The 12,501-nt window shown below is 51.7% G+C and overlaps 5 protein-coding genes across 5 annotated transcripts; 3 read left to right on the top strand and 2 right to left on the bottom strand.

Moving 5' to 3' along the window:
* Window positions 1–5,080: 5,080 nt before the first annotated feature.
* BO97DRAFT_412243 (DUF4452 domain-containing protein) lies at window positions 5,081–5,766 on the top strand (the record flags this gene model as incomplete). Its single annotated transcript, XM_025696229.1, has 2 exons — window positions 5,081–5,368; window positions 5,452–5,766. 2 exons carry the CDS (start codon window positions 5,081–5,083, stop codon window positions 5,764–5,766), a joined length of 603 nt encoding a protein of 200 aa, XP_025554117.1.
* A 220-nt stretch (window positions 5,767–5,986) lies between these two features.
* On the bottom strand, window positions 5,987–6,839 carry BO97DRAFT_261451 (uncharacterized protein). Its single transcript, XM_025690909.1, has 3 exons — window positions 6,595–6,839; window positions 6,334–6,430; window positions 5,987–6,234 (listed from the first exon to the last, which is right to left on the bottom strand). The coding sequence occupies exons 1-3, from the start codon at window positions 6,708–6,710 to the stop codon at window positions 6,151–6,153; spliced, it is 297 nt and encodes a 98-aa protein (XP_025554116.1). The 5' UTR covers window positions 6,711–6,839; the 3' UTR covers window positions 5,987–6,150.
* A 976-nt stretch (window positions 6,840–7,815) lies between these two features.
* BO97DRAFT_403980 (uncharacterized protein) lies at window positions 7,816–8,838 on the top strand. Its single transcript, XM_025694856.1, has 4 exons — window positions 7,816–7,907; window positions 8,057–8,210; window positions 8,343–8,455; window positions 8,628–8,838. Exons 2-4 carry the CDS (start codon window positions 8,078–8,080, stop codon window positions 8,736–8,738), a joined length of 357 nt encoding a protein of 118 aa, XP_025554115.1. The 5' UTR covers window positions 7,816–7,907; window positions 8,057–8,077; the 3' UTR covers window positions 8,739–8,838.
* A 198-nt stretch (window positions 8,839–9,036) lies between these two features.
* BO97DRAFT_403979 (syntaxin family protein) lies at window positions 9,037–10,428 on the bottom strand. Its single transcript, XM_025694855.1, has one exon. It carries the CDS (start codon window positions 10,094–10,096, stop codon window positions 9,290–9,292), a length of 807 nt encoding a protein of 268 aa, XP_025554114.1. The 5' UTR covers window positions 10,097–10,428; the 3' UTR covers window positions 9,037–9,289.
* Window positions 10,429–10,587: 159 nt separating this feature from the next.
* Window positions 10,588–12,348, top strand: BO97DRAFT_403978 (putative TRAF-like signal transducer). Its single transcript, XM_025694854.1, has 2 exons — window positions 10,588–11,334; window positions 11,400–12,348. The coding sequence occupies exons 1-2, from the start codon at window positions 10,798–10,800 to the stop codon at window positions 12,204–12,206; spliced, it is 1,344 nt and encodes a 447-aa protein (XP_025554113.1). The 5' UTR covers window positions 10,588–10,797; the 3' UTR covers window positions 12,207–12,348.
* Window positions 12,349–12,501: the final 153 nt, after the last annotated feature.

The following is a 12,501-nucleotide window of genomic DNA, read 5'->3' as shown; positions in this document are numbered from 1 at the left end:
ATCATAGGTCGGGTGTATGTGGCTTGATGAGGCGGTAGAAGTCGCCTTGTATAGCCAGGGCAGTTTAAGGGCCCTGTTGGTGCTGCTTGAAGGGTGCATTATTCGGGCAGATGGGGGGTAAAGGCGGGCAAAGTTCTGATTGACTTGGGGGTTAGCTATGTGGGTTGTATATTGTATGGAAGGGTAGCCAGCTGCTTGGATATCCAGAAAGTAGAAGTTGGAGACCTGTGGGCATGGAGAACTTGCCTTGCTTTTTTGCTTGTTGAGTAAAGAAGATGGTGCCCTTTATGATGGGTTGATGCTAGGACAGTGGTTTTATCTCTTGACTGAGGGAGTTTGATTATCGATGGAGTCTGCATTTCATGTGTATAGTTTCAATTGTAGGGGAAGATACATACTACGATAAGCATAGGTCATCTATCCCAGTACTAGGTCATCTGACTCAAACCAAACCACATAATCGAACAGACGATCGGGAAAGTAGCCACCCTTTGTTCCATGGCTTGCAAGAGCCAAGGAACCTGAACCTCTGAGTTCCTGATGAACTGCAGCCATTCATTCCTGGCCTGTCCCTCAAGCGTCATTGAAGAAGGTGGAAGGGAGCTAGTGCATTCCGAATCTACATTTGCACCTTCGATCTAGACCGCAGTCCTACAATAAGCAAGATGAGTCAGAGCACCGAACTAGAACACAAGCACGACTCAACAGCTTCCTCCGCCTATTCTACCGATACTGATGCATATGTCTTGGTGCCATGTGTACCTGCTTTAGGGTGTCTGGGTGGTAGTCCGCTCGCAAAGTGATCTATTTAGTGGTATAGGCAAATCACGGTCCGCGGGGAGCATCTATACAGGACATATTCACTAAGCTAGACTACTGTAAGTGCGCAGCGGTTTGCAGACTGAACTAGAGCAGGGGAACTGACCAAAGTCGGTCCGTTAAAATCGATCAGAGACAAATGAGGGGTATGCACGAAGTTGTCTGCAGCATAGACTACAGTACAAAGCCAGTTTACCCAGACAGCATTGGCGCTTGCTGAGACCACCAGCCAGTGGCAGGCCGAGCGTGTGTTTCATATCCCTTGCCTCGAGGTATGTAGGCTGGTATACTGTATGTGCTTGCTTCTTCCCCGCGCTTACGCACTCCGAGTCCTGGAAATTGGAAACTCTTTACTTTCCAGCCGGACGGCTTACAGGGAACCTGAGATTCGATAGATAAGATAATCCACCCAGACAACTCTTTTGGTCGGATCAGTCGGCCGGGGCTGTGTCAGTCGACCTGCCGCCTCGAGTGGCGAAGACAAAGTACGAATACATCGTAGATCGGGGCTCTTCCGTCAATCGAAAAGTTGAGACCTCTGGTTTGGAACTAGACCACATCCAATACATTCTTCTTGTTCGATGACATTCGGGCCAATCCCTGGGGTAAGAAACTTTATTCGAAAGCTAAGATGGATGTGGCTGCCTTTGCCCCCTTTCGAACATGGGGGATTAGCGAGCGTCCTCTAGCAAGCTTTCTTTCATACTGTGGCGATACAGTACGTAGTAATCAACATTACTCAATACCAGTGATGACGGACAGTGGAGATCCCAAAGTCACTAGCCAGCCTTTTCCACGTCGAGGGAACTCATCCCTTCCCCAAAAGAGGTGCGTCTTTCAGAGTCAACTCCGTAGTCCGGAATCAACCCTCCCCCCCGCCTTCTGAAGATTGCATAATCATAACCAATGCTATCATGAGATCATTATCAGCACCATCACCACCCTTTTTGCCTCTCGTTCCCTCCTCTCATGAGGGTTAGCCCCATTGACCTCTCATGATGAACGGAGTAGACCATTCCGTCCCCTTCGCTGTCCCCGTATGCAAAGGGCGGTGAGACAGCAGGTTCACAAAAGCTAAAGCATAGAGAAGGAGGAGCTCCCATCAGGAATCATGCTGAGTTTACCTAACAATGCCGAACTCAATATGCAACGCGGGAGAGGGTGTTCCAGTTGGTCTCTCTGACACACCAATGGCTAACGTTGTCTACCGGTACTGTGTGCTGTGCTTCTCTTCCCTGCAGGCAGTTGGCAGGCTAGGCCGCCAGGGCCCCAGGACCAAGTCCAGGCATGGCCGCACCACCCGACAACCTGCAGTAGGCTGCAGGCCATGAGGCCATGGGGCCATGAGCAGAGAGGAAAGCTGTGAGCTTGCGAGCCTATCAGCTTGCAGCTTACAGCCCCGTTTGCTTGCTGCTCATTGCGACGGTGCTGCAGTGGTCGCCTTTTGTTGCATCCAGTGAGTTGTGTAGGCGAAGCCAACAGCAGTCCTTGAAGATGGCTCTCTCTCTCTCTCTCACCTTTCCCGAAGTCTAATCGCTTACTACTGTACATTTGGCTCAATGGCTCAATGGCTCAATGTCCGTACTGGATTCGCGTGGGCATCGGGACAATTGGCATCTTCTTCCTTTTGCTGTTTGTTGGGAGCAGATGCTATTCATAGATAGGGGTACATTGCCCGTACTATCGTGTCTGGAAAGGGGTGGTACAGTATCTGTGTCCGTGCAGCACAGAGCCATAGTGTGGCTGTAGCGTTGTCCCCATGTGGACGGAAATAGAGCATGATTTTAGCAGCATGGAGCTGCACCCAACCCCCGATTAGAGATCTTAGATCCTGACGAAGTAATGACAATTTGATCTACTAGCCAGCCCTTTACGTAGAGCACGATGGTCAGGATTAAGATGATTTGTGTGTAGATATTTTCCCTGATCAACGATGATGACAATTACTGTCATTGCATATTTAAGTGACTATTTTGTGTATGGCACTCAGTCGGTATATCTTGGTTGGTTACCTGGGAATTGATTTGTTGACAAAACAAAGGTTCACAACATGACCTTTATTCATCTGGTTTGGGTGATTATGGGGGTCCTTGCAATAGCACTATTATTGGGCACTAGATTTTGGTGTGGGTGGAGATATAGAATATGGAGAAAGTCTCTGAGCATCATGTGGAGAGTTAGTTTTCATTATGGAATAGTTGTCGAAGCCGCCGAAGGGTGGCCATGATCAATGGTTGGGACTTGGACAAAATTGTGAACGGCCCGCTGAGCCAGGAGGTGACTTGTGGTGCTACCATTGATTTTTTTAGTCAGTCAAATCTCCTCTCTTTTCTCGATCGTCGGCAATCTCTAGTCCGAGCAACACAGAGGAAGTCAGACCTCAGGACTTTGCCTTCAGACAACAGTCAGACTCTCCTCCCAAACACACTCCCAAACATCTCCCAAACCCCCAGTGGCACGGTTCATGGGAATTGTACCGACAATCCCCAAGACTGCAAATCAGTGGCTCATGCAGGTGGGTCTCACCACACACGCCTTTGCAAATCATTACCCGCAGATGTCGTAGTAGGCATTTTGCCTGTTTGCCAGCGCATGCCTGTCTTCGGAAGTGGAAACCACATACCTCTTCCTCCAGGCTAGTACCAACCCTTTTCCCTTTAGAGACGCCGATGGATCTGATACCTGACGGGACGGATTACAGATACGATGCCTTCTTCTCCCCCTGAATTCCTTCCAGCATTGAACACTTGTACGGAGCCAGCAGTGATTGCTGAGAGTTGGCATGGACTTGATATAGCTGGACCATTGTTCATCGTCATCGTACATGCGATGAGAGAGGGTAGAGACGATAGCCTGATCAATATTGGCCGAAGATCCCCCACCTTCCAGTGTCAACGGGCGTATGCAACATCATCATACTATTACCAGTGGTGGCAGCATCGCCATCACCATCATCATCATCATCATCATCATACCATCCCCTGTACTCCCCCGTATTGTATGTACGATTTGTACGTCGTATTTCGATTTCAACGCTACAGCCTTAAGAGCAGGACCGGCCGAGCGACAGCCGCTTGCACGACTGAAAAAGTAGTACCGTTTAGATCGAAGCGCCCGGAGGTCGCAGATATTAGGCGTCGAGGTGATGTAGGTCTTAGGCTGAAAGAGGACTAGATCGGTCTTTCTCAACGTCACTTTAACCCGCTTAGCTGTTGATTACAGTCGGGAGACATCTCCTCATTGGACTTGTAGAGGCAGTGGCTGCCATGAGTCCACCCAGAGCGTCTCAAACAGGCGACAATTGGCTTTCGGAGGATTTGCCTTGCCACTTGAACATGCGTTGACAAGGATCTGGTTGGAGGACTCTGCCCTGCCTTACTACTTTGTAAGGATGGTGCGTGACCTGGCTCAGTTTAGCGCCCACCGGTATGAAACCGCCGGTTACCAGTTTTACAGTACCCATACCAAAAGCGGCGAAATACCGAGAGTTGGACGCTACTAGGTATGGGTGCAGATCGACCGCTTCTAGGGACTGACTAGCAACTACTAGGTAGGATAGGGAGTAGACTCAGTAAAGACTCGGTTTCTCGAAAGAAGGAATGAACACTCCCTCCCTCCTCATACGGTCAGATACGTAACTTACCGCGCTTCCCTTGCGGTTCTCCACCGAACTTCCTTTCCACCACTGGCTCAGCCCCTCTTGCTCTCCCTCACCCTCTCTCCCTCTCTGTCTCTCTCGCCTCCCGTCCGCTCCGGGCGCCCGCTGCAGCGCTCTCTTTTTCTCGCTCTCTTTTCCACCTTTCTTGTCCCGCCCGCCCATTGTTCTCAGTCAATCAGCGATTCCATTCCCCATCCCACAACCCAAACTAAGCGTGCAAATTCACACCACTCACACCCCCCCCTCCTCCAATCTCTCTTCTTCTTCTTCTTCCTCCTCTTCCCACCTTTCGCATTTACACTTCCTACTTCCCCCCTGTTCGTCTTCATTATTCTGCTTCCCAATTATCACTTCTGATCCATTTCGTTCCGGTTTCCTTCTCCTCCTTCACTACGATTCGTACATTCCACTCCGACTCTCTGTCATTCTTCTCCGCATACCCTATTCCCTTTTAGTTCCTCTGGTTTGTTCGGAGTACTTGTTTGCCGGATTCCAGAGCGTCGGCCCTTGTTTGTATCCACTTCCACAACTCTGAGCCTCCTCGGTCAACGATATAACGCCTCTGTTTCGTTCACTGCACTCTCTATTCACCATCCCGTCAAGATGTCGACCTTCTTCTACGGCCACCAGCAACAGCACCAGCACCAGCACCCTCACCACGGCGCCGCCACCCACATGACGACCTCGAACAACCACCATGGCGGTCGCTCTCGTCGGGGACCGAAAATGGCTGCGCAGAATGCCCAGCGCCAGTTCCGCGGTGTCAAAAGTATGCGGGAATTGGCTGAGGCTCCCGCTGTAACTGCTTTCCGTGCACGATTCGAGGCTGGACGCTCGTTTGACTTGGATGATGACCTGGAATTCTGTCCCGGTCTATTGACAGAGGATGATGTATGTATTATCGTCAAGATGGGCCCGTACCTGGGCGTCTATCCTCCCTGAGGGCAAATGGCTAACGTGGATTTTTCTTACAGCTGCACTCCATTCATTCCGCATCTTCCGATCGCTCCTCGCTCTCCAGTGGATCCCCTGATTCGTCTCCTCTTCAGCATCAGATTCAGCCTGTGCAACAAGTCACGCCTTCCATTTCCTTGTCTCCTGCGTCGACGAATGCCTATGTTCACTCAGGGGTTACTGGTAATCTTAATCACGTGAACTACCAACAGCCTTCTGCCGTTCGCACCCGCAAGGTCATTCCTATCGTCAACCCCAACACGGGTATGACCCTGACCAGCCCGCCGACGTCGATCTCGCCAGCCTCGATGCAGAATGCTCAACGGCGGTGGTGAGAACCGTGTGTTGGCAAGTCGCCACTCCACTGGCAATTCGGGCCTACTTCCGCCCATGGCACGTTCTTCTTCCTTCGTCCGGCTTCTGCATCATCGGGCTCCCTAACCGCGGGTTTATAATTCTCTCTTGCTTATTTCTGTTCGACACGGCCATCGCATTCACGATCAAACCTACATTCCCCCCCCTTACTTCGCTTGACGATTGCAAAAACGCCAACGGCTAAACCAGTTATTCTCTGTATATACACTTTTTACCGATGACGACTTCGAACACACTTATACCTAGACTCTGATGTCGGCTTCTTGCGAGCGACGGCGCCTGCGACTCGATTTTTGCGTTTCATCACCCACGATACCTCATTTTCTTCCTTCGGTTAGGGAAAATCACCTGCTTTGCCTATGTCCGCGACGATGTATAGAAAGCGCGGCATTTTTGCCATCTCGGCGCTCATCTAGGTTCCGGAGTTGCTTTTGGATTTCCTCTGGCGGCTATGCCAGACATGTTAGCGGTTTTTTATCTTTTGGCTCGGTGTTTGTGCACTTTTTTGGGTGGGACGGGATTCTTATCTCATGCTTTCTGGGATCTAGAAAGGCGGAAACGATATACGTCTGCATTGGGTTTTGTTGTGCTTTTTGGGATACTCTGGTTGCTTTTAACCTATATGTCGCTTCTTTTTCTCTTCTTTTTGAAAATCTTTGTGTAAATGGTTTGGGGGTTGGTGACACGCGGTGCTTGTTACTATCTCAGGTCAACTGGCTGTGAAAATCCATGGACTGGATGTGGAGTTCTGCGGGATCTGTCGCCTTCGCAGCGAAGTCTAGACCGATGTTGCTTTCTTCTGTTCGTCTGTCGGCCGACGACGGCTTGTTTCACTTCTGTCTGCTTCCGCGTTGATTCGTTCGGATAATTCTGTACCTGGGGACTCCCGGCGAGTGTGATCCATATGCAGTGTATGATGTTATTTTCTGGGTGGTTGATCGTCCATCGAGTTCCCTATGTCTATATCTTGTTGACTCCGCGGGTAATGCCTATACATAGTTGTTCCATTAGTTTGGACTTGCTCAATCTCAGCCATCTTCATTCCATCGTGTCGATTTCTTGAAACGTCGCTTTTGTGAGAGATAGAACGAGAGATCCCGGTTGGATAGTGAGTTCCTGCGGTTGGTTCGAAGGTTGACGAAAGTGCAAAGTAGGTGGTGGCATGTGCATAGATCCAGATAGGCTGACGGGTCGTTGCAGGTCAGGAGCAACATGTGGGTTTCCGTCTGTCGACAAGCCTAGACGTGGGGTTGCTGGGAGCTCGTTTGTTCAGCTGCCGCGGCTGGTGCGGAAAATATATCCATGCTCAACTGGCTCGACCATGTACCAACAGAGGGCTCAACGAGGACATCCATGGGCCTGAAGAAAGGAAAGAAGCAATGGAATGGACGGCTAGTCCGTCCTACACGATAACGAGGGATTACCCAAAATTTTAAGGGGATAGTGAGACATGGAGTGGGTGATGTCATACCCTTGATCTGCAGCAGCAAACATGGCAGACGGACGTACCTTCACTCCTAGATTGGAAGCTGCCCGGATCAAGGGATAGAATCTATAGTTAGCTAGCAAGAAGACTTTAATAACCACAGACCGTACTACATACAAACACACTTCCAGCCCAAAACAGGAGTGAGCAAGTACAGGTACTACCTACACATCCTATCCATACAAACATAGAACTTCTCCCCAACCAGGCCTGTATGTTGAGCTTATACTCCACGTCGGCCAAAGGCAATGGGCATCAGTGGATTCTCTGCGCTGCTGGAGCCAGCGGACCCAGAAAAGACCGCAACATGTATCCATGACGTCACCGAAGCCTGGTCTTCACACGCACGCAATGCGACTTTTCCTCCTCGCCGACCAGCAATAATAATGGAGTCATTTCTGGCTGGACCGACGTCGACGTAGAGCACTCCCCTCCGTCCACATTACCCGAGGCAGAACATAATTCAGTTGTTCGCTGCTTTAAAAGCCACCCTTCGTCCGGAATTTTCAAGCCGTTATCGTTGATACTACACCCTTCACCCATTGAGATAGCTTGCATTATCAGTTCCTCGTTGGAACCGCCATCTGTCTATATTATCCATTTACTATTGACTTAGTAAGTAAAGCTGCTCAGCTCTTCAGTGTCGATGACTCTTTTACCTCCTGCCAACACTGTCATCGACCTCATCAACCGCATCTCATCAACCTTACCACCACGACAGCAACAACCAACAGCAACGACTAAAGAACTAACAGCCACCACAGAACCATTCCATCTCACACACAATGTCCTTCCTCACCACCGTTCGCGCATCCATTGCCCCCCGTCTGGCCTCGGCCACCACCCCTGTCCGCCCTGCCATCACCTCAGCTCTACACACCTCCGCCCCGCGCGCAGGCCTGAATGAGAGCGATCGCAGTGAGTTCCCTGCCACCTTTTCACCAGTTTAGCTCTTCATCAACCCATTCTCTTCAATCCACAAACGAACAACCCTTACTCATCCTCCCACCCATCAATACCCCCAAACCTCAAACTAACAAATACAAAAAGACCGCGACGACCTCGACAAAATCTACGAAGAACACAAGCACGACCAATTGAAGCACAGCAAGCAAGGCACCGCCAAGTGGAAGCAAGAGCTCGCCAGCAACAGCGAAGCGTCGGTAAGATATACCCTGCCCTCTTCCTTCCTACCTTTCCACGGCAGCAGGAAACAATCCACCCAAACAGGTAGCTTAGCCTAGCTTGCTTCGAGCTAGCTACCAATTACCATTCTCTCCAATTCAATACTTGTCGAAAAGCCCGAGTTCATCTTTACTAACCTGTAAATAATAGGTCAAGGCGGATCGCGGCGACATCGACAGCGACGACAAGGACTTTGCGACGTTGCAGGAGCGCACGAAAGGTCTCCCGAACCGGGATGGTCCTGTGAATAAGACCCAATAAATAGGTTGTTTCTTTCTTTTCGGTATTGGGTTTTCTTTCGCTTTGTTTCTATCTAGCTTGATGCTAGTTTTAGTTTGAATTGAAGTCGTTTTTCTTTTTCTTTTTTTTTTTCTGTGATTTTGGGGGTGGTAGTGGTGTGTAGCTTGTTTTATGGTTGGTTGGGACTTCAATGTGAATGTAGATGGTGAGTGATAAGGTTCTTGTAGTATATGAGATTCCATCTTCCTAGAATTTTAGATTACAATATAATCTATTATGCTTAGCATCGAGAACACAGCTGAGGTGCGATGTATATTGTATGTAGTATGTATACCATTAACGCCCACAGACCCATCAGAAATAAAGAATTAGGTGTCGTCCATCGATATATAAACTGCAAGAGAAACCACAAGGAGGCGCGAGAGGGTAATTGAGACAAGACAGAAAGCACACATTAAAAACATCACAAGAACGCCCTGATTCGCCCCCAGCATTGGGATTCACACCCACATCCCCCTACACAACCCGAACCGAACCCCTATGTATATACCCGAGAAAAACCGCCTCAAGGTTCACTTCAGAAGCACAATCAAAATCACCAGTGTAATAATCAACCCGACAATAGTCATCATACTCCAATTCTCGCCGGCACTGCGGCGGAACCGATCCAGGCGGTTGCGCGCCTTATCCAGCCGACCCTGGTGCCGATCCACATGGCCGTCCAGATCGTCCAGCAACGCCACATGACCCTCCAGCTCGTCACCGATCTGGATACTCAGCTGGTGCTGCCGGCCGATCGACTCGCCTAGTCGGTCCAGCTGCTCGTCCTGGTCGCGCAGCACCTGCTCGTGGTGGTCGTAGATCTGCTCGTTTGAGGAGTCGTCCATGTTGTTGGTGGCAGTGTTGGGTGGGGGGGAAGGCGAGTCGCGGTATGGTCGGAAGAGGTTACGGCGGTGTGCTTCGTCTTCGTCTGCTTCGGCCGCCGCCGCGGCGTCCATGAAGCGCACGGATTTCGAGGATGGGTGCTGTGGGACTGGTTGTTTGAGATCTGGGGATGAGGAAGAAGAAGGCGAGGCTGCCGTGGCGATTGCCGCCGTGATGGTGTGGAATTGCGCGGAGAGGTCGTCGTATTGTGAGTGGAGGTGGGTGAGCTGGTCGCGGAGGTCCGTGGCGTCTTCGTCGTTGGCGCCTTTCTGCGCTTCCAGTCGTGCGCAGTCTGCTTCGATGCCTTCGATGCCTTCTTTGAGCGAGTCTAGTGAGCGTGAGATCTCCCCGTCTTGGCTGTTGGGCTCCAGGCTGAGTGAGATCGCGCGTTGACGCTCCAGGAGCGAGAGCTTGATGTGGTCGGCTAGGAGGAGGAGCTGCGAGGGGTTCGGCATGGTGGGCGGTTGGTTGTGATAGATAGGAGGGCGGAGTAGATATAGATTTGGCGGCTCAACGTGAAGGCTTGGACGGTTTTGAGAGATGCTGGGCTAGATGATGTGAGATGAGATGATGCGGAGTAGACGGAACGGTCGGGTGCGATGTACGGATTCCGTGTGAGGCTGGATGATGACTGCGTTGGTGATGGCTTCCGCCTGGGAAGGGAAACAGCACCAGGCTGAGGGGCAATGATTGCGAAGCAAAATAGAGTCGAGTGGCTGAATGGGAAGGTGAGTGAGTCAGATGAGATGAGATGAGATGGAATCGAGGAATCGAAGGACGAGGATGGATCATCGGCTGCAGCAGTGCGTGGTGGATCTGCCGCTCTCCGCCCGCGCCGCATTGAATCGTCTTCAGTCTTCATTCCATGTGGTTTCCCTCCCCGCAATTCATCTTCTGTCTTTCTTTCCTGGCTGGCTCGCAACGCTCTTTGAACACCCCTTCGCCCCATTCATCCCCTTCTCTACTATCTGTCAAACCCCTCATGGGTCTTTGCTTCGGGCTATCGTTTCATCTTCCATCGCAACAACGGCAATTGAACGGCTGATCTCCTCTCTCTCCTGGTTCAGCGTCCTCGACTCCCGGACGGGCGGAGAATCACGACCAGGGCACCTACAACACACCGGGTGCCTCTCATGGCTGAGAAAACCATTTCAACATGACAAACATCACTCTCGAAGACCTGTTGGTCATGGAATCGAATAGCGACCGCGACGATGTCGTCGACCTGCGCTCACTAGACTACGTTTCCAGCTACGATGACCACCTCATGTGTCCGATATGCCACTGCCCCTTCATTCACCCGGTGCGCTTAAAGTGCGACCATGTATTCTGCCAGAAATGTCTCGTCTCAGCCATCACGACTTTCGCTGCGGCTCGAGACGAATTTACCTGTCCCACCTGTCGGACACACACGGGCGGGGTCTACCTCAAACTCCCCCGCCTCTTGATCAATATGTGCGACGAGATTCGAGTACGATGCCCATACCGCAACGAAGGGTGTGAGGAGGTAGCGCCCAGGGTGTTTATCCAGACCCATGTCGACAAGTACTGTGGATATAGGCTGATGGACTGCCCGCTGGGCTCGTGTGGGATGAAGACACGGAAGAAGGGCCTCGACCCGGACGGGAGATGCTTGCATGAACTTCGCCAATGCACGCGCTGTGAGGGGAATATCATGGAACAAGACTACGGGGTGTGCAACTCCCCAGATCGGTCGCAGCGCAACCCTGCAGCTTACTGACGTGATATCGCCCGCAGGAACACTTCTCCGAACTATGTCCCAACCTCCAGACCACTTGCCCGGACTGCCAGACCTCCATTCTCCGCCGGGAACTCAAGCAACACGCAAACTCCTGCCCCGAGTCTATCCACGCATGCCCTGCCTCTAAATATGGCTGCCCCATCCAACTCAAGCGTGGCGACCTGGCCACGCACGAACAGACCTGTCCTCTGATCGCGATGGGCCCGTACTTCGAGGCTCAGAACGCCCGGCTCGATTCTCTGGAGCTCACTATCCGCCATCTCAAGCAGCGGAACGAGATCTTCGAGGATGGGCTGGCGAATATCCGAACCACCCTGGCCCAGTCACCGACGGCCGTCCCCGTCGCGGACGGTCGTGCAACAACCTCCAGTCCCACCCGCCGCAGCAACGACCCAGCATCCTCGAACAGCCAGTCCCAGATCGACAGCTCCAACCAGTACACCGCGACCACAACCAACTACCTTCTTTCCCTGCACGAGTCCCTCCGCGAAGAAGTCGGCCAGCTCTCGCACGCGATCACGGACCTCGACGCCCGCGCCAGCATGGCGATCATGAGCGAGTGCCTCCGCATCAAGGAGGACATGGCCCACACCAACGCCGCAGTAAGCAGCGTGCGCATGCAGGTCCAATGGCTGCTGAACCCGCGACTCCATCAGCATCAGGGCGCACAGCGCACCGGAGGCGCCCGCACCGCGACACCCGCTGGGAGTAGTCCCGCTGCCGCCGCGGGACCGAGCACCTCCACCATCCCGCTTCGTCCTCGCAGACTCAGCGATAGCGGCCGAGAGGGGACGAAACTATAGATCTCAGTCTGGTATATCCATCCGGATTTCAATCCCCCATACCCAATCCTCCTAGACTCTATCACCTATAGCATCCTTCATCATACCACCGACCACATATCCAACAGCAACAGAGCACCCAGCATCTCCATCGTCTCCATCCAGCTTCTGATCTTGATTTGACTTTTACACGGCAGCGTTGATATATATGGCGTGAACGGCAGGGGTAGATCTCGGCGTTTCGCTTTCTCCTCCTTTTTACTCTTCCTCAATGAGGATTACTATATCTCGGGTCTATGTAATATCCTATAATTAT

The sequence above is a fragment of the Aspergillus homomorphus genome (genome assembly GCF_003184865.1).
Source record: "Aspergillus homomorphus CBS 101889 unplaced genomic scaffold BO97scaffold_7, whole genome shotgun sequence".
Taxonomy (NCBI): Eukaryota; Fungi; Ascomycota; class Eurotiomycetes; order Eurotiales; family Aspergillaceae; genus Aspergillus; species Aspergillus homomorphus.
Note: the sequence above shows the minus strand (reverse complement) of the source record. Positions and strands in the feature narration are given on the sequence as shown.